The sequence below is a fragment of the Panthera pardus genome, unplaced genomic scaffold (genome assembly GCF_024362965.1).
Source record: "Panthera pardus isolate Hobbes unplaced genomic scaffold, ASM2436296v1 HiC_scaffold_1, whole genome shotgun sequence".
In the NCBI taxonomy this organism is placed as follows: Eukaryota; Metazoa; Chordata; class Mammalia; order Carnivora; family Felidae; genus Panthera; species Panthera pardus.
In genome coordinates, this window is record NW_026526654.1 from 71,717,326 (window position 1) to 71,738,968 (window position 21,643).

A 21,643-nucleotide genomic window follows, 5' to 3' on the forward strand; every position below is an offset into this window, starting at 1 on the left:
CAGCTCCTAAATATCGTCCCTAGAGTAGAAGCTCCAGCAGGCCCATCTCTTCTAAATTATAATTTCCTCAGGGGGCACCTGGGTGGCTCATTCGGTTAAGTGTCCAACTTTGGCCCAGGTCACGATCTCACGGCTCGTGGGTTCGAGCCCCGTGTCGGGCTCTCTGCTGACAGCTCGGAGCCTGGAGCCTGCTTCGGATTCTGCGTCTCCCTCTCTCTGTGCCCCTCTCCTGCTCATGCTCTGTCTCTCTCTGTCTCTCAAAAATAAATAAACATTAGAAACAATTTTTTAGTAAATTATAATTTCCTCAGAACCACAGCCCTGTTATTCGGGGCACGAGCCGCTGCTTTTGACAGCAAAGGCAATGCAAACTAAACAATAAACAAATAAGGGACACACCGCGTCACCAACACCTACAACCACCTACAACCACTGTGAAAGTGACAGCGAAACCAGGTCCTTTCAGTGCCCCCCGCAGGTCCTAAAGGAAAACAGCAGCCCCTGCAGGAAAGCTGTGATAAAATGCCGCCTAAGCCAAGCTGATGGGCTGTGTCTGGCATGACAGAGCAGAGAATCTGCTGGCCACACAGAGGCAGGGAGGGAAGATACCCACCTGGACAAAGGTGCACAGGATAAAGAAGATGAGATTTAGAATGGACAGTCCTGGAACGATGTTGTGGTCCAGGACCATTGTCTCGTGGGGCTCATTGCTGGGCACCAACATATAGATCATTAAACCCATAACAGGGATGCCAAACATCAGGCTGCACAGAAAAGACTTCTTCCACCTGCAAAGCAAAGCAGCACAGCAACCTATTAGGTGCCACCTGCCAGCTGGGTTATGGGCTAGTCTCCTCCTGGGGGCTCAGGTTAAGACTTGCCTTTGGCACACGTCTGGGATGGACGGCCAAGGGTACGAAAATGAAGGGAAGGTTCTCTCCCTGACGCCTGCCACCTGAGAGGATATCTAAACGTTCACACTTCTCAGGGCTGTTCCAGGGACATATAGGCAGCCTCTGCCTGCCCATGGCTGACCTGTTGCCTCTAATCTCTAGGGGAGGCAACTGAGGCCCAGAACTGAGAATCTAGACCCAGGAAGTTGAACATCCCAGTCCATATGGCTGCCTGCTGCTCTTTCTTCAAAATAAAATCTTATACAGACTCCCAAGTAAAAAGTAGGTAAGAGCAAAATTGTATTAGTATGAACATACTTATACGTTTGACCTTCAAAATAGAGTCAGTAACTGGGGCGCCTGGGTGGCTCAGTCGGTTAAGCGTCCGACTTCGGCTCAGGTCATGATCTTGCCGTCTGTGGGTTCAAGCCCCGCCATCAGGCTCTGTGCTGACAGCTCAGAGCCTGGAGCCTGCTTCCAATTCTGTGACTCCCACTCTCTCTGCCCCTCCCCCGCTCACACTCTCTCTCTGTCTCTCTCTCTCTCAAAATAGTAAATATTAAAAAAAATAAAAGAGTCAGTGAGAACCGTAAAGCATTCTTGATGGACACCACAGTGACAGCTCTGGTCTCCTGTCAGCGTCAGCATCCATGCAATTCCCACCGACTGTTGTGGAAGCTCTGACACGTCTCCACCCTGGCCCACAGACCCTGGCCTACAACACTGAAGTCTACACTCTCAGGCTGCCGCCAGGGCCCTGGAATTAGCCCGGCCGCTGGCCTTCCAGGTGCATCTCCTTTCAGTCCTTGCCTCCTCCAGGCATGCCAACCAGAGCAAAGGACAGGAGTCCCTGAGGGCCCCCCCGCTGTCACCTCCATGCCCCTTGAGAACTCTCACCTCAACCCCCACCTCCACTGCCTGGCCAACTTCCACTCATTCTTTGAGGCTCAGATCATGTGTCTCCTGCTAGTTGGTTTCCCAGACCCCCTTAACCCACCTGATCCACCTCCCACCCACTCTTTCCTAGCCCAGCCGTGACAGTATCCCACTCATTCCTAACACCAGGCATAGCGCCCTACATACGACAGTGCCCGTGTGTTTGCTGAATGAGTAAGTGCACATCTGCATCAACGAATAAACTCAGGCCTCCTTCTTCCCAGGCCATTTTCTTTCCAGTGACCAGGCTTCCTGCCCTCAGACCCCACTTCCAGAACCCTTTCAAATAAAGTCTTAAGATACTGTGTTGTAAAAGGAAAAACCCACACCCTCTCCCTCCCATCCCAACTTAAGTGCTGTCCTGTCTGTTAGCCACCAGCTGTAAGTGGCTATCTAAATTAAAATCAGTTAAGATCAAATGAAATTAAAGAAACTCAGTTCCTTAGTCCCATGAGCAGCTCAGCAGCTGGTGGCTGCCAGACTGGGCCCTGAGGGTAGAGAACACTTCTGTCATCGCGAGGAGGTCTGTCGGGACAGCGCTCTTCTAGAGGGTTAATGTCACAAGGGTAGTAAGGCAGCTAGTCCATGTGGACGGCACTGTGGGAAGCCAGGTGGGCAGGGACACCCTTAAGCACAGAACGAGGCAGTCAGGCCCAGTGGGGCGGGCGGAGGGGGGGGACACTTAGACAAGAGATCCAGCGTTTCTTTTCTGTTCTACCTACTGCTTTATTTCCACCTTGTGGTCCAAGTGATGCACGTTGGGGTTTCTCTGGGCCGGGGAAGCATGAAAGCCGATTTCCTTGTTATTAAAAAAAGAAAAGTGAGAAAGAGGGAGGAAGGCACTTGGTTAAAACATGCGTTGGTAGAAAGCATTTTACATCTTTTGAAATTAGAAAGTCATTCGAAAATCGCTCAAAAGACTGGATTGGTTTTTCCGTTCATGACTTCCGTTCCCAAATCATACTACAAGTCCTGTCATACTTGTCATACTTGTCATACTACAAGTCCAGCACCAGCTATGCTCACAGACTGTGTCATCCCCAAGGAGGTGGCCCCAGACGGTGACTCCTATTCCTTCTGTGGGTTAAGGCAGCAGGTTCTGGAAGAAACTTCAGCATGCCCCGAGGCTGGTCAATGCTGAATTAGACACACAGAACTGCTGTGTGAAGAACCCCAAACATGGAGGGGTCAGGGGCTGTCACTCATTCCCTGCATGAGGAAACTGAAGGTCAGAGGTTAGAGATCCTGCCCAGAGCCATCGTGCTGTCAGAAGAGCGAGGCCCAGTGCTTGGTGCTCAGGTCTCCGGACTCCCAGCCCAGACCCTGGCTCCCTCAACACCTGCGCGCTGCGGCTCCCACTGAAGCCAGATGGGGACTGTACCGCAATCTGCTGGTTCTTTTCAGCGTTTCTTGCGCCGCCTCGCTCCCTGACCCTCTCTTCCTTATTTGATCTGACCCCTTTACGAAATTACACAGGAAAAGCTGTCAGGAAATGTCCCAAGAGTCAGCACAATATAAAGAGGGGCCTCGGACTCTCATGTTGGGATTTCACACAAAAATTAAAAGTTCTGGTTGGAGAAAGAGCATCTAGGACCGTGTAAAGACAAATCCTTTTACGACTAATACCAACCTAATTTCATTAGGAAAAGATGCACCAGAGATGCAAGAACGGAGGCCAGACATTGGTAATATTCCTCAGACACGGATAAAGGCGGCACCGCCCTGAGATCGGCAGGCAGAATGGGGGCCGGGACGGGCATGGTAAGTAAGAAGGGTGACTGACATGTGCTCAAAGCACCACCTGGGACTCTCCCGCCTATGAGCACAACAGTCTGACTTCTTAGCCTCATCAGGGCCACATCACTGCCGTTCTGTATGACCTGTGGTGTGGCAAAACTCGAAAGGCCGCTGAGCTTGGAACTGTAAGGTCTGGGTTTGAGGGCCAGTCCTGCAACCTTTAGCCGGGTACCAGCGAGCAAAGTCACTTAACCTCTCTGGGGATCTTTCTCCATCTGATAAAGAAGCTGTGTTGTGTGCCTCTAAGACAGAATTATTAGCAGCAGCAGCAGCAGCCTACATAACACACATCAAAGAGCTCTGCTAAGCCACAGAACAGGCAACATCTCCCTTAAACACGCGCGCAGTGAAGAGAAAATGGATGACAACTTCAAGCCTGCCACAAGATGCTTCCCTGCGTTAGAACTTCCTGCTGAACTCCATTTATCCTGACCATCAGTTATTACGAGTTAATCTCGTTCAGTTTTGACTATCTTCACCCATTCAGCTCAGCACTAATGTTCACCCGCTCACGGTGTGGTAGAATACAGGCCTTAAAAAGGAAATGGCGGTGTCTGTGGACAAAGCGAGGGAGGGAACAGAGGTAGGGAGTGCATGAACACTAAGTAATTTTCCAAAAGAGAAACGACCAAACTCTCCCATCAACGAGCAGTCCTGACATAGTGGCAAAACGCAGTACAATTCGTCTCATTTCCAACAATCCTTCAGTCTATAGATGTTTGGTCCAGGCTTAAATAATACTTCATAATTACAATTAGGTAATTAAACCCCATGTGCCAGGTATCCTGCTGATACTGATGTTTCTCCAGGAATATCTGCAATTAAGACAATAATATCCTTTTTCTTACCCATTCACTGATTTTCACCCTCAGACTGTCTGATATTGACTTGATTTCACAGTTTATTTTAAAACAATCCACCTTTATTTCCATCGGAAAACCTGAAGGAGAGGTTAGGTGACTTTTTTCTTTTTAATTTTTTTGGTTAGCTATATTTTCTCATTTTCCTACAGTGCATATAAATCACTGTTTTGAAAAAGGAAGGTATTTTTTTTTAAATTGAAATATAGTTGATGCACAACGCTACATTAGTTCGTATAATGTTTTTAAATGAACGACTTACCTCGATAATCTTGACAATATCCCGCGGACCAATCATTTCAGGATCAAACTTCACGTGGGCTTTGCTGGTGGCAAGGGCCACAGAGGCGTAGGTGATGCCGTTCGTTCTGGTGAGTTTGGACTCTATGTTGTGAACGCAGGATGCACAGGTCATGCCCGTGATCTGCCGCACAAGACAAAAATACTACTCAGGACTGAGAGGATCCCGTCAAAGGCACACGGGGGGCTGGGTTAACAGGCAGCCACGAGGCACCCTTCCTGAGGCCCTGGACTCCCACCTCCAGACCTGTGTGCAGGACTTTCACCCGGAACATTCCCCCAGGGGCTGTGGGCATAGAAACAGTGCTTCTTCCCTAACTCGGGGACAAGAGACGTAGCCAGTCACTGAGCAGATGGCAACAGACCGAGGCTTCACTTCCAGCTCTGACAGTGATGGGCTTTCGTGAGCCACCCTACCCTCTCCGTGAGGCCACTGCTGCCACGCCACGCTGTGTGTCTTCACATCACGGAGTGAGACATGCCATCCCTGGATATGTATTTAGGCAAGTCAGATGAGTCACTCTTCCAAGTATCAGAGGTCAACATTTCCCAGAATACTAATTAAATACAGACCTAAAATGTCCGGTGTCTGAGCATGTGATAACGATATAACTGACACTGCTCAGTTTAAGATAAAAAACACTGTTCAAAAAATGTTTTCACCGGGGTGCCTGGGTGGCTCAGTTGGTTAAGCGTCTGACTCTGGCTCAGGTCACGACCTTGAGGTCCATGGGCTCGAGCCCTGCTTGGGGCTCTGTACTGACAGCTCAGAGCCTGGGGCCTGTTTCAGATTCTGTGTCTCCCTCTCTCTGCCTCCCCGTGCTCATGCTCTGTCTCTCTCTCTCTCAAAAACAAATAAACATTAAAAACAATCTTTTTTTAATGTTTTCACCTTTCCCAATAATATTTGTGATCTAGATTTTCCACAGTAGTCTGAGAGAGGCAGAGGCATCCCCTTGGGGCTGAGGGTCTGCAGCGAGGGTCCTGCTCCTGTGGCGGGCATGACCGGGGCTAGAACCCAGAGAGCAGGTCGTGTTACCTGACCACACACTGGGAGGCCTGTCCAGGGCAAAGGGTTTGCTCTACAGAGAATGTCACTTATCAAGAGCTCAAAGTGCCACTCGTGTCCTTAGTACTCTTTCTTTAAACATTTACTTACTACTAACGGCAGTAACTGAACACAGTTAAGGAAGCAAGACCCTTTCACCTCAGTAAAACAGCATTACTCACAGTCTCCCCTTATTTACACATAAAAAGCTTTGTACGGAAGTGCCTGTGAACACAGCATACTGGAAATGCTAGATGTACCCAATGTTTCAGTGATTTGCGGTCATGTGCAGATGACAGTAGACAGACAGGAAAAACGAGGCCTCGTACCATCCCCTCCCCGTCCACACTAGGCACAGCAACCATCCTTACCGTTCATCTTGGACCGTGTGCTTCAGGACGCCGGTCGCCAGTTACCTTCTAGACACCCCTGTGCCTACGAGCCGGCCCTCCCCCACTGTGGTGGCACTGGTTGACGCTGGCTACCACACCGACTCACCTCCCCTGGCCTTGCCACATCTCTGCATTCTAGCTTCCCTCTGGGCCTTATGGAATGCGGTCATATTCAACTCTCTCAAGACCAAGCTCTGGGGGTCCTCTTCCTCCCACACTCCCGCCACCCACCTCCTCCTCCTCACACCTTGAAGGCGCCCAGTGGGATGTACCCCTATGACTCTGTGACATAACTGACATTCCTGCACAAAATGAACAGGTCACTGTTGTTGGCTTCAAAGGAGAACGCAACTCCGACAACACGCAGGATACGTGCAAAATGGGAGAAGTTTCCCGGCCCCTGTCAGACGCCTGCAGCCCTCTTGCCCCAGCGCCCGCCCGGCCGCTGCACTTACGATCAGCTCGAGGTCACCATCTGAGCCTGTGTAGTTTTCCATTACTGCAGCCTCAAAGCCCAAGTCCTGGATGAGCTGAGCTATCTCCAGCGGCTGGATGACTTCCGGATTGTACTTAATCTCTGCCTTTCCAGCCATCAAGGCGACCAGCACCGAGAGAATACCTGGAACCGTCGGGCCACAGTTACAACACTCCAGGCAGGGCCTCTGGGATGACACATTCAACACAACCTAACAAAGAAACACATCTGCTCCCAGAAGCCTCTAGAACAGGAGTTCTCAAAGCGGACTGCACTTTAGGATCACCTGGCCTTTTAACGAGCACCATGCCTGGCCCCAAACCCAAACCAGTTAAACCAGGACCCCTCAGGGTGGGTGCCAGGCATCTTTTTGTAAAGCTCCCCAGGCGACTTTAACGTACCAGCCAAGTGTGAGAACCACTGTTCTAGAACAGCACTCCTCACACGTTGATGGGCAAATCAACCGAGGACCTTGTTAAACTACAGATTCCGGCTCAGTAGGTTTGGAGTGGGTCTGAGGTTCTGTAGGTCCACCCGGCTCCCAGGTGATGCCTGTGCTGCTGGCCCCGGGATGGCAGCAGGGTGGGATGGGGGGTGGGGTGGGTGGCTTTGAGTCAGGCTGGAGAAGACACGGACCGTGTCCACACCTCACAGCAAGGGATACAGTCTGCAGCTTGCAACTACTAAATGTCAGTTAAATGGTGTCCTTTTCCCTCAGACACTTTTCATACACGGAGAAAACAATTCTTTCAAAAGTGGTTGTCCTTACTCTTTTTCAGGCTCTGATCCCATTCAGAAGTGGAAGAGAAATCCTACAGATTATAGACTACCCCGACTTACAATTAATTTGGCTTAAAAATTTTCAACTTCATTTTGGTGCGAGAGTGATACACATTCGTTAGAAACCAGACTTCAGATTTTGGGTTTGGATCTTTCCTGGGGCTACGCCATCATGACAATGAGCGACAGATACACATTCTGACACATTTCAGGGTGGCTCGGCCAAGCTATGATGTTTGGTCGGTTAGGTGTATTAAACACATTTTTTTAAACGTTCATGCATTTTTGTAGGGGAGAGGGGCAGAGAGAGAGGGAGGGAGAGAATCCCAAGCAGGGTCCGTACCATCAGCACAGAGCCCAACATGGGGCTGTGAACCTGAGCCAAAACCAAGAGTCTGATGCTTCACGGACTGAGCCATCTAGGCTTTAATGCATTTTTGACTTACAATATTTTTAACATACGATGCATTGACTGGGACATGATGCCATTGTATATCCAGTGAGATTATTTGTGAGTTTGAGGGGGAAAATAAGACTCATTCACATAAAAGAAAGAAACGTGCTTTAGAAAGGATGCCATAAGGAATAAAAATGAGGGCTGCAAGTCGGGAAAAGAAACACAGGAACCATGAGATGTAGGATATTTTATGAACAGCCAGCCCATGGATGACAAAGAAACTGTTCGAACACCTAAATTTGAGAAGAGTCTTTCTAGAGCTCCAGCCACGATAAAACATAGGGAACAAGAGGCTGGAGACACATCATCCTAATTTGGGGCTGCCTGTGATGGCCAAGGAATCTGAGCAGAGAGATACATGGAAAGAGAGAAAGGGACTCCACTGGCAAGGTCGTCATGGTTAAGATATTTTCCAAACAAAAGTGGGACAGGATCTTTGTTGCACTTTCAGGTTTCAGAGACAGTACTGGAAACGTAGTCCAGAGGACAAAACTTGGGCACTTCCGTTAACACTCTATGATTTACAGGGACAAAGGACAGAATATTCAAAATTGCAACTTCTCTGCAAACTGCAGGCTACGTATTCATGTGCTAGCTGGAGGCTGACGGATGGGACTGGGGGTGGGGGTGGAGGAGATAAAGACCACCACTAGGACAAGCTGAGGAAGTTACCCACGGAATGTCCCTGACCTTTAAACTGGACTGCCCCTCACTAACTTACTCGGAGACATTTTATCTTAAACAAACTAAACACTTCCTAAGCAGCAGAATGCCGATTGCCCAAGAACATCAGACAAACATCTCTACCATCACCTAATGAACTTGCTGCCAGAGTATCAGGGCTGCTGACAAACTGAGTCAATGAGGATCGTGAAGGGAGAGCACAGTGCCCATTCTGCTGACCGCAGGGGCTCACAGCCTACACGCGGCTTCCCCAGTTCAGTGTGTAGATGGCTTACCTGCCTCTTTCTGAAGGTTTCTCTCTATGTTAGACACACAGGATGCACAGGTCATGCCTGTGATCTGTAAAAAGCACTTCTGTGGTGCCACTGCTGTAGAGGCCTGCGGGGACTTTGACGAGCTGCCGGGGTTGTGGTTCTTAGGGAGCCCCCCAGCATGGGGAGCCGTTCCCTGCACAGACACAGGTCCGCCAGCTGTGGTGTGCACTGTGGAATTACCTGCGCTGCGGTTCCCAACATGGTTGCTGTAACAGTTTTCTAGGATAAAATGGAAGAAATCATTCAGATTAAAAGGACAAAGAACTTTTTTTACAACAGGAGGTTCGAGCCTGACAAAGTTCTTAAAACAGCTCCATGAAGGTTGGTGTTTCCATCACTGTCCCCCACCTCCCCACAACTAGAGACACAGGCACACAGTGACAGACACATGAAAAGATGCCAATACTCAAGAATGGAATGCTCCAGTTGGATGAGTGCTCTAATTAGATGATGACAACAAGAAGAACTCACCAGGCCCTCTGCGAAGCACACGTCCTTTAAAACAGCTGTGGTACATAGGACTATCGCCCCCATTTTATAAAGAACTGAGTTAGAAGAAATTTTTTTTTATTCTTTATTTTTGAGAGAGAGAGACAGAGTGCAAGTGGGGGAGGAAGAGAGAGAGAGGGAGACCCAGAATCCGAAGCAGGCTCCAGGCTCCGAGCTGTCAGCACAGAGCCCGATGCAGGGCTAGAACTCAAGAACCGCGAGTTCATGACCTGAGCTGAAGTCAGATGCTTAACCGACTAAGCCACCCAGGCGCCCCTGAGTTACAAGAAATTTAAAAATGTGCCCCGAATTCCTCAGGTGATAAGTAATGAAGCTTTTTCTAAACCAGGTCTCTACCTCCAGGATCTGTCCCTTTAACCACGGTCACATTCTGGTTAGCAGTCCTTCACTCCCTCCCTACAACAATCAAAACAACCCAACACACCTTTATTGAGTTGTTTGCCTTTTTCTTATCGTTTGCCTACGTCCTGTATGTACTCTGGACACGAATCCTTGCCGTGGGTCCGCACTGCAAGTATCTGCTCCCGGTCTGTGCTCCGCACCTGCACTCTCATCTAATGGTGTCTCTTTTGATAAAAGAAGTCCCGAATGTTAATGAGGTCTGACTTATCAACCAACTAAACCAACTCTCATGGTTAGTATGTTTCGTGCTACCTAAACAGTGAAAATGTTCATGCTGCTTTCTTCTAGAAGCTGCTATTTTAATGAACTTCCCCATCAGGCCTATGATACCTGCATTTTAACTTTGTGTAGGTAAGAGGTAAGAGTTAGGGTTAATTTCTCTCCACTTGGATATCCAGTGGAACCAGCTCCATAAACCGAAAAGACCATCCTCTCCCCCACCGAGTTCTGGGATGAGGGTGCAGACGCTGTTGGGGACCATTTTTCTCCCCACCGCATGTGTGTATATGTATACGTAACTAATCACCCAGGTCAAGATGTAGAAAGTTTTCATCACTCCAGAAAGTCAGACCTTTTGATAACAGAATTTGATAACAGAAAGGACCTTTAAGAGTATATGCAAAAGATAATTACATCATTTAAAAAACGAACTCTCGCTATTTGAAAATCCACAGCTGCAGAAGATAGAAGTTGGCATTAACCTGTACTGACAATAGGCCATGACTTTGCAAAGTTTTTCTTCTAAATAAATCTCACATCCTGGGATGTTTTGCTCATTTTCTGAAAGGTGCTAAAAACTACTTCCGAAACTCATTCTAAGAGTCCGGTTGATCAACACTTTCAGCACCTTCAGTGAAAACCCTCCAAGGACCTGGCCTTACAGGACCCCTCTACCTTCTGGAAGCAGAGACCACACCTCATCCATCAGCACAGGTGTACTCTCCTGGTCTTTGTCATTGTTCAAAATGACTCTGGCCTTTGGATCTCAAATTCACAAAAGCTGTTTTGTAGCCTCAGCCTCTCGACATTCTATCTCTACCCATCAACCCCTCCAGCACCCATTAACCCCTCCCATTACCTGTCCAACTCTCTTGCACCCATCAACCCCTCCAGTACCCATCAACCCTTCCCTTACCTGTCAAACCCTCCTGCACCCATCAACCCCCCCCTTACCTATCCAATCCTTCTGTACCCATCAATCCCCCAGCACCCATCAACCCCTGACATACCCATCAATCCCTCCCATACCCATCACCCCCCCCCCCGCACCCATCACCCCCTGTACCCAACAACCCCAACCATACCTGTCCAACCCTCCTGTACCCATTAACCCCTCCTGTACCCATCAACCCCTCCCATACCCATGAACCCTCCTGCACCTGTCCAACCTCTCCTGATTTTCCCAGTCCATCATCTGTTTTCTGGATTCACCTGCATGTCTATCCAAATATTGTAGTCAACAATTTTAATATTGGTACTATTACAGAGAATTTCATACCCCCCTTACTAACTTATAATTTACACATTGCCATTTCTTCCACATTGAGATCTAACTCAACTAAATTCAGGGCTTCTGGAGATTGCTAAAGAAAGTTGAATTAAACTAACAAGACCCAAACAAGCCTGTGTTATTGGGTCGTTTTTCTTTATCAATCTACGCTAATACTATGGGTGGGCATTCAGCTTTCTGGAAGTCTACCTGACAATATTATCAAAAACAGTACCTCTAACTGCTTGGCACTTAGTAGAGGCACAATAAGTATTTGTAATGGAATGAAATAATGTTTACTCTCTGTGACCGAGCAATTACACTTTCAGGTATTTACCGTAAGGAAATAACTGTGTGCACAAAATTTAGCCTCAAAGATGCCCATCAGTATTCTTTACAATCACATGCACATGAAGTAGATGGGAACAGTCCAGTAGGAAACTGGTTATGACTAAGTTACGGTGCATCCATATGACGGAATGATTTGCAGCCACTCAACATGGTGTTGCAGACATATGGACGGACCTATAAGTATGTTTATGATAAATTGTGGGGTGAAAGAGATTACAAAACCACTATGTATAATACAAATCTATGTATTTCTAAATATAAATTACACATGCTTTGGAAAAGCCCAGAAAAGTATATGTGAAATAAAGTACACCACGTGGATTCTGGGGTAAGAATATTCTAGACAGAGGGATAGCAGGTACAAGACCTTGAGGTGAGGACAAGCCTGATATGAGGATTGGAAAGGGGTTAGAAAGGTAGGGAGTCGGGGGGGGGGGGGGAGGGAGGGGGCTTCTAGATCACCCTAAGGACTCCCTCTTAAGATGGGAAGGTTTCAGAGTATTAACAGAGTAACAGGATTACTGTGAATACTGGGCAGGGAACAGACTGTAAGGCTGAAAGGCGGGAAGGAGAGACTAGCTCAGAGCCTGTCTAGTGGACACAGCTGATGGTGGCTTGTACCAGGATGCTGGCCCGTCTGACCTTATCTTCCATTACTTATATTCAAGTTCCACCCAAGCCAGACTGCTCCCGAGACAAGCTGGAGCTCATGTCTCCTCCGACTTTTCCCGGTGTGTGGTCTTGCCCCTCTCTGCCTGCTGAGATGCCATCGCGTTCTGAAGTCTTACCCGAGCCCAGCTCCAATGTCACCTCCATTATCCGGTCTTTGGGAGCCCCACAACCAGATGCCGGCTTTTCTCCTCATCTTTTGAATCTCAGGAGTGCTTTACCTACACTTGCCTTGTCGCATGTATTCCAACCTGCCTTGGATGATGGGTCTCTGATCTGCTTCCTTGTTAGAGTATGAGCTGTATGTGGGCGGGTCCTGGACGGCCTCCGAGTACTCATGGCGGCCAGGACAGTGCCTGGGGCCCAGAAGACCCTCAGTACGTGCTGGGATGAGGGAACAGTGCCCCAGAAGTGACATTATCCATTTACAAGGCTGAGGGGAACATGTCATACATGATAGATGACTTTTCCTCACGCTGTATTCATATATCCAATCACCTGTCCATTAATTCATTCATACAAAAAACATTTACCAGGCAACCAGTGCACAAATGCAGAGCTGATTTCTAGATAAAAACCAGATCTTACTGTATTTTTAGCTGTCAAATAAGCTGACTGAAATTCAGTGTCTGCCACTTGCCTACATGCTCTTGATCATTCCCCTTCCTCTCCCTGTTCCATTATCAAGGGGGCTGACCCTGCAAAACCACTTTTCCCAGGCTCCCTTGTCAACTGGTTTCTGGTTAAATTTGGTATCCTGGAGGTAGCAAGTGGGAAACAGGACAGAAATGGGGGAAACCTAATGTGTTTCCCATCTACCTACTGGGAGCCCAGCTCCTGGCCACGGCCTCTCCCTTAGTAGCTCCGGTGGTGAGCCAGCTCCCACCAGGCGACCTCAGCCCCTGGGCTCTGGTGGCACCCTCCTGCCTGGGGTGCCAGCTTCTGCTACCAGCCATCTCTTGGGTTTCCTTCCCATTCCCTGGTTTGGTTATTCGGCTCTCTAACTTGTCTGAGTAGCTCCTAGATTAAATCCCGTCACTGAGCTACCCCACGACCCAGCTTGTCACAGCCTGTTATTTTCTTTCTCTTTCGCTTCCTTCACAAATACCTACTATGTGCTGGGTGCTGCTGAGTCCAAGGAGAAACAAATCACCTGGTTTGAAGACTGTGCTCAAGAAAAGCCCCTCTTCCTGGTCAATCCGGAATGACCAATCAAATACACGTAATTCTTTTTTAATATCTAAGTGGCTACAGTGATAGTTACCGGCACACTTACGGTTTATCCTAAATTAAGACTGCCAGGTGAAATACAAGACGCCCAGCTACATGTGAATTTCAGGTAAACAACAAATACTTTCTTAGTATAAGCGTGCCCCAAATGTTGCCTGGGACATACTTATACCAAAACATTAGTCACTGTTGATCTGAAATTCAAATTGAACTAAGTGTCCTATATTTTATTTGCTAAATCTAGTACACTAAATACCTCTTGGGCTAAACACATAATTCTGTCCAATAAAAATCACTGTTCTTTTCTTTCTAGGCTTACTTGGTCAAATCCAATTATTCTGGATTATGCAGTTCAATGCAAATTTCTTTTTACTGCCAACAACCTGACTCTACTGTTTAAAGACTTGAAACCTCATACAAATAGAGCAGATGATGACTCTGTACTACATTTCCTACCATTTAAGTACAGGATTTACTGTTCCATTGTGTGTTCCATTGTGTGTTCCTTACTGATTTTTGTTTAAAAACAAACTCCTTCCTGAAACGTGGTACAAAAGACAAAGTACAGAACGGGGCCGAGTCATTCCACATGACTTACCCACTGCCTTTAAGGGTGTAAGTGCAGGCCAGCCCCACTGACAGGGGACCTTTCCAAGGAGACGCACTTTATCTCGGCGGCCGCTGCAAAGTACATGTGGGAAGCCCCAGTCCAGCTGGCCCTGGGCGCAGCCGGGGGGCTTTGCCCACGAGCCCCTCCTGGTGCCGGGCTGGCCACCGCCCTGCAGCACAGTCTGAGTGCCCGCAGCTGGCACTGTATCGTCCTGGTCTACCTGCAACTCGCCCCGCCCCACGGGGCCAGTACCTTGGGACCCAAACGGTTAAAACCTTGCTGCCCACACAGCTGGCTGTGGCATGTCCCGCGCTTCCTCATCTCCGGCCTGGCTCTGAAGGCCGCACCTATCCATCACCTCTCCACCGCCGCTTGGCTCGTCTCCTGGAGGTCTGCGGCTCCACCATGCAGCTGGGCTCACTGGAGCCTCCCCCACCTCCTAGTTGCACGGAGCCTGAGGCCCCTGAAACAGCTTCCTTTCTTTCCAGGGTGCCGTCCCTGTCTGTGACGATTTCCTCCTCCGGACACCCCTTCCTTCCACACCAGTGCCATCACGTTCCTCCCTCTGCCCTTCCCCGGTCACGCTCGCTTTCCCTGGTCTTCCGTCACTTCCCCTGGCTCCTGCCACTCCAATCTGCATTTCCAGCCCCACTCTCCAGGAATTCAAGCCGGCCTCCGGCAACTGCACACCTAGGGCTCCCCGCCGGCTCTCCCTTTCCTCCACGGCCTGCCCCATCACACCCCTCCTCTGGACCAAGCTTGCTGGACCCAACCTCCTGAATGTCACCCTATTCCGTCTCTTGCCCTCCAGCCCCACCTCCTCTCACCCAGCCTCCCACACGGCCTCCGTGCCTCCATCCACACTACACTGACACCGACTGGCCAGCTCAAGTGCAAACTCACCTGCGCTTCCTCTGATTAAAATCCACTGCCGATGCCTGGGTGGCGAGGTCGGGTGAGCGTCCGATTCTTGATTTTGGCTCAGGTCACGAGCTCACAGTTCGTGAGATCAGCCCCAAGTGTCAGCACAGAACCTGCTTGGGATTCTCTCTCTCCCTTTCTCTCTGCCCCTCTCCTGCTCGCTCTCTCTCTCTCTCAAAAGAAGTATATAAACTTAAAAAAGAAATCCACTGCTGACCCCCTGGCCTTTACAGTCAAGTCCAAGTTCAGCTGACACTCAGACCCGTTCAGAGTGGTCCCCCTGCTGTCCCGCCCGTCTCTCCACCTTCCTGAGTCCTCATGCTTGCTCGGGCTCCTGTCAGCAACCCCAGCACACTGTGCTGCCTCCTGGCCTCCAGCATCCCCGTCCCATCCTGGAGCTCACCGGCTCACACGGGGCTACAACATAAGCTCTCAGGAGTCTCACTTGCTCACCAGCCCACCGCTCCCAGGCCCGGGCGCCCGGCAGAAATGCACCCCTCTACCCACAGCCATCAAGGAGGGCAAGGGCAATCATCACTGAATCCCCTCAATTCCCACTTTCAACAGAATGGGATCCAGGTGAGACTAAGGTTCTGTTTTTATTGTTTGGTTGGGCAGAGAAATCTCAGAGAGTGTGATGATGGTTCTTCTGGAGACAGAAGAGCCTGATGTTCCCCCTGGCCCCACAGGACTCTTTTTTAAAAAGAACACAGAATCAGGAGTTCTCTTCAGAAAAATGCAAAGAACTTAGCATTTCATTCCCAGCTACATGAGAGGCAAAAGCTATACACCCAGAAATTCGACTTCTTCTATCCTGATACACTTGACACGCAAGGAAAAGTTGCAGAATGTTGTCACCAACATTGGCCGGTGAGCAGTGAGTGTGGCCGCTGTCACTCTGTCCTAAGATGCAAGGAGAAAGGAGAGGACCCCAGGGTGTGCTTCACGTGGGTCAACTACGTACCAGAAACGACTGACGCCTTGAATCCCATTTCTTCAACAGCAGCTCGGAGTCCTTCCGGGTTAATTACAGAGGGATCATAGAGCACCACTCCAGTCCCTTCAGTCAGAGAGACTGATACTCGCCGCACCCCTTCCCTGCGGGAGAGCAGGCCTTCGATGGACTGGACGCAGGACGCACAGGTCATGCCACCAATGGCAAGCACCACGGTACTGCACAGGCCCTGCATCCGGGTTCCCTGGGCGGGGGCGGGGGCAGGGGCGGGGGCGGGGGCGAGATGCGTGGAAGGCCTGTTATCCGTGCCACTCCCTGCTGCTCCGTCAGGAAGAGAAACTTGAAAGTTCCCAGGAGGAAGAGCCTCAATGGCCCTCTGCAGGGCCCCGGGGGTGACACGAGAAGGGTCAAACTGTACTTGGGCAATTCTGTTCTCCAAGGACACTTGAATACTTTGAACGCCTGGGAGTTGACCTATATTTTCTTCAATATTCAGGACACAAGATTTACAGTGCATTCCATCTACTCTCAGTTGCAGGGTGACCACACGGCTCCCTTGGTGCCCCAAGGTCCCAGAGTTATTGAGATTCTGGGTACCAGACGTCAAAGGGGTCTTTGGGTTGGTCCTCTGTAGCCGCCCAATATCAATTGGTCCCAGGCTTACGGGTGCCACTCTGTTCTTGATGACAGCTTCAAATCCCATGTCGTTTACGTGGTCCCTGAGGTCTTGGGGCTGAATGAGATAAGGCTGGTAAGTAATGACTGCCTCCTGGGTGCCAAGGGAGACTCGGGCCCTCACTACCCCTTGCAGCTTCCCCAGCCTGCCTTCGATGGAGCTGACACAGGACTGGCAGGTCATGCCCTCCACCCGAAGCTTGACCGTGGCCTCCAGGGCAGACGAGGATCTCGAGGGCCAGGAGGCGGCCTTTCCTTCTGTGATGCTGGCCTCGAAGCCCATGTCCTCGATGTGACGGCATACCTGCGGCAGGCTCAGGACCGACGGCACATAGTTCACAGTCGCGCTGCCTTGTTCCAGGGAAACCTTAATGCTCACGATGCCTTTCAAACTCGAAATCCTGCCCTCGATAGACTTTACACACGACTGGCAAGTCATGCCCGAAATGCTGATGGTGCCAGTGGTCGTCTGAGAGGGGCACATGCTGTCCAGACCACCCTCGTAGCCAACATTGTCAAAGGCGAAACTCTGCTTCTGCTGCATTGCTGGCTCCCAGACACGAGCGGGCAAAGAATGTTTAGACAGGATCTAAAAGGAAAAGAAAGAACACTTTTTTATCCTTAAAACTAAATATTTGTGGGGCATCTGGGTGGGTCAGTCAGTTAAGCGTCAGACTCTTGATTTTGGCTCAGGTCATGATCTCCCAGGTTCGTGAGATCTAGCCCTGCGTCGGGCTTGTGCTGACAGTGGGAAGCCTGGTTGGGATTCTCTCTCTCCCTCTCTCTCTGCCCCTCCCCTACTCACACACACACACACACACACACTCTCTCTCTCTCTCTCTTAAAGATAAATATTTTTTTTTAAAAAGCTTAATATTTGCTAAAATATCCCAGCTTGTCTGGCACTGAGAAAATGGAAAACATTGCCACTGGTGTCAAAACATCCTGAGAGTATAACAACATTAAATGCAGGGAAAGGAAGATATAAAGACATTATTTATCTAATGAAATGGTTCCAATGGGTTTCTTTTAGCTTGAACATTCTGTGACTCTGAACCTAGAAGTCAACTGCCCACCTTGTTTTCCTTACCTCGAAGATGCGGAGGTCTCTACAGGGAAGGAGGGGAGCGTGATGCAGCTCATGTGCACAGAATGAGCGTGGCAGGCCCCCAGCAGAGGCAGACAGCACAGTGGCCCACAACGGGAGGGCGGAGGCTCTCAGCAGAGCCCCCCTCACCTCTGGCTGATACCTGAAATCTCCCTGCAGAACGTGGTCCTTTGAGCTCAAACGCTGGGGGTGCTGCTGCAATGCACATACACAGAATAGGCAACACCTGACTTCTGTATCTCCTTCTAGGGGTGTCCCTGTCATTCTCTCAGCAGGGGTTAAATTCAACAACCGTAGGGCACCTGCTCTGAATGCCGACCTCCGAGGCCCCGTGGGGTCAGACCACATGCCTGGGGAAAAAGGTCTGGCGGTATGCTCCTCGAGCCAGGGAAATGAGCACGAGTGGCTGGGCCAAGAGGGGCAGGAGGCAGAGAGCTGGGGGAACTTCTCTGTTCTGCCTCCACTGAGCATCACTGCCCTCCTGGGTTAGGGACAGTTGTGGTCACTACCTAAAATTAAAAGTGTTTTACCAAATTAAGTGGACCCATCTTCTTAATGCACCAGAGTATACGCATAATTTCCTGACTTCTCATAATGATGTGGCTTCACCTGTTCCATTCACAAAACCAAATCCTCCTTTCACAGGGTCCCAGGCTCACCACTCTCCTAATTAGATACAGTTTTTATACCAGTACTATTCCATGCTTCAGAAATTCGGGAACAGGCCTTTACATACAGTATGTGACAAAAAAGCATGCCAGTCTCTGTGCTTACACAATCCTACTTAGATCTTCAGATGAATCTCCATTACATGGATTGACCTTCTCCGTAACCCTGTGCATAAAATAAAATGCCTATCTTTCCAACTTCAGCTTTTTGAGAACCTTAACAAAACCTTAACCTTTTTTTTTAAGTTTATTTATTTATTTTGAGAGAGAGAGAAAGCAGAAGTTGGGGAGGGGCAGAAAGAAAGGGAAAGAGAGAATCCCAAGCAGGCTCCACACTGTCAGTGCAGAGGCCGACGCGGGGCCACAGCCCACAAAGAACGAGATCATGGCCTGAGCCCAAATCTAGAGTCTGATGCTTAACCAACGGAGCCACCCAGGTGCCCTGAAAGTTTAAATAACTTCTAAAGCAGACGATAAATGTTCATTTGTACATCCACAAAGGAAATCCGAAACTAGTCTGGGATTAATAATTATAAAGAACTGTTTTAACAGCATTCACTGTAGTATTCCCTAAAATAGTAGAGAAAAAAAAAGTAAACAAGTAATTTACGGGATAGCCACTCAAGCGTTCATTGCATTCAATAAATATACTGAAATTACCTGTGGTACAAATCAAATTACCTGTGGTACAGAAGTGCAGTATACGATAAGGATGACATAGCACAACGGTATTAAGTGGATAACTGGGAAAAACACAATTTGGGACCTATACACCAAGAGATATTTCTGAGACCTCAGATAGTAATAATACAAGAAAACACAGGAAAATACCCATTACAATCTCAGGCAAGGGCAGGTCTAAATACAAGAAAAGAAACAGAAAAACAAGAAAATCCAAAAGCTAGAGAAGACTGATAAATCTAACCACAATAAGAGAAAATATGGCTCTGACCAAGGAAAATGATAAATGAGAAATGGGGGGGGGGGGGGGGAGGAAGATTTGCTCCATACTAAGCAAGAGCTAATTTTGTTAAAATGTATAGAGCTCCTTCTAAAAAGAAAAAGGCCAACAATCCAACAGAAAAGAGGCAGTCCATCAAACAGGAAACGCAAACGCCTTTTCAACATCTGCAGAAACAATAGTAAGGAAGAAATGTAACACTCCAATAGCACGGTGGCCCTTCTCACCACTCAGGCTGGCACCATCCACGCAGTCCCTAGAGCTGGTGAGGGCATCACCTCTCATGAGGGCAACTTGGCACTACATATGAAAATGACAAATCCAAATATTCTTTGGCCCAACAACTCTATTTCTATGAATTTACTCAATAAATATATTTGTTCACGTATAAAAGCAAGCATGCAACAGGGGCGCCTGGGTGGCTCAGTCGGTTGAGCGTCCAACTTCGGCTCAGGTCATGATCTAACAGTCTGTGGGTTCGAGCCCCGCATCAGGCTCTGTGCTGACAGCTCAGAGCCTGGAGCCTGTTTCAGATTCTGTGTCTCCCTCTTTCTCTGACCCTCCCCTGTTCATGCTCTCTCTCTGTCTCAAAAATAAATAAATGTTAAAAAAAAAATTTTTTTTTAAAAATTAAAAAAAAAAAGCAAGCATGCAACAAAGATATTAAACACTGCAAAGAACTGGAAACATAAATGCCCATCAATAAGAGGTCAATTAACTAAATTATTGAACGGTTATACAGAGGAATGGTTTCCAGCTCTTAAAAAAGGAATGAGGCAGCTCTAAATATACTGAAATAGCAAATATATTATTCAGTGAACAAAAGCAAGACACAGAATTTACGGTGAATACAGTGTTTTAGTTATCTGTTGCTGCCTGACAAGCCAAATCTAGTGGCTCAGAGAGATAGCTCACAGTTTTTCAATTTGGACAGGGCTCAGCGGGGAAGGCTTGTCTGCTCCTCATGGCATCGTCTGGGGCAGCCTCAGTGAGACTGGAGGTTCCACTTCCAAGAAGACGGTTTGTCCGCGACATGGCTGGCAGGTTGATGTGGGTGACTGGAAGCTGTTAGCAGAGACCTCAGTTCTCTTCCATGGAGCCTCTCCACGTGGCTAGGCTGGGTACCTCACAGCTGGTGGTTTCTGGGTTCTGAGAGGGAGCGTCACAATAGTGAACATTCCCAGAGAACAGGTCCCAGTATGCAAGCGCTTACCAAGCCTCTGCTAGCATCACGCTTGCTAATTCACCATTGGCCACAGCCAGGCACATGGCGAAGCTCAGTCAGTACGGGAAGGAATTATATAAGGGCTTAAATACAAGGAGCTGTAGTTCGTTGGGAGAGCCACCAAAGTTACTTCTATCATAGCATGCTAGCACTATTTGTGAGCAAAGGAGTATTATCCCCATAGCTGCTTGTATATACATGGACGGGCTCTGGGAGAAGGCATAAGAAACTGGTACAGAGTCTGAGGAGGATCGGCTGAGGCAAGGAGAGGGGAGGAAGAGTTATTTTTCAACGTATAACCTATCGTACAATGCGCACACATTACCAAATTCTAAAAAATAATTAGTTTAAAACTGAAAATTAAAGAAAAAAAACCACACAGGAGTAAAAGGAGATCCAGAACCGTGACTTGATTGTAACCGGTATTAAATAATTAATTGAAAAAGCTAAAAGAAAAACTACGATATTCAAGGACACTTGCTTTAATACAGTATCTTAATAAGTAGAATTGCCTCCCTAAAACAAGACATAACCCTCAATCACCTAGTCTGTTGGAAAAACAAATCCCTAATGATTTACTACCCAACTGATCTAACCCAACTGAGTTAGATCTAGCTCTAACTCACCAAACCCCAGGCCACAATGCTAGCTCTTAATCCCTGGATTATGGATTCTATGCTCCGGCCAAAAGGGTTTGCAGAAGCGTTAGAAGCTATTTGTTTGTAGCAAACAATACTCAGAGGCCCCCCTTCTAGACAGGCAGGTTCCTAAAGACAAGCAGTTACAAAAGACAAAGCTTTGCTTTGCACGGAACACTTTATGAAACACGAAAGTCTCTGTTGGTTTAGAAGCAACCTCATAACTGTTGCTGGGTGTTTGGATAGTTTTTAAGTGTATACAATCGGTACGTGTGTGTGGTTTTAATTCCATTCC

At 48.5% G+C, this 21,643-nt stretch overlaps 1 protein-coding gene across 7 annotated transcripts in view; it reads right to left on the reverse strand.

The window, feature by feature from the left end:
* ATP7B (ATPase copper transporting beta) overlaps positions 1 to 21,643 on the reverse strand; it is a 74,028-nt gene that overhangs the window by 23,964 nt on the left and 28,421 nt on the right. For 5 of the 7 annotated variants that reach the window (XM_053899913.1, XM_053899906.1, XM_053899889.1 and 2 more), the window contains 6 exons: positions 16,083 to 17,337; positions 8,898 to 9,155; positions 6,682 to 6,845; positions 4,749 to 4,910; positions 2,552 to 2,628; positions 614 to 788 (listed from right to left, as the gene is read on the reverse strand). In XM_053899913.1, coding sequence (XP_053755888.1) covers positions 614 to 788; positions 2,552 to 2,628; positions 4,749 to 4,910; positions 6,682 to 6,845; positions 8,898 to 9,155; positions 16,083 to 17,292 — 2,046 coding nt within the window. In that variant the 5' untranslated portion in view covers positions 17,293 to 17,337. Of the gene's footprint in view, positions 1 to 613; positions 789 to 2,551; positions 2,629 to 4,748; positions 4,911 to 6,681; positions 6,846 to 8,897; positions 9,156 to 16,082; positions 17,338 to 17,838; positions 18,706 to 20,400; positions 20,722 to 21,643 lie in introns of those variants that run through there. The other 2 variants (XM_053899909.1, XM_053899915.1) reach the window with 2 other exon arrangements.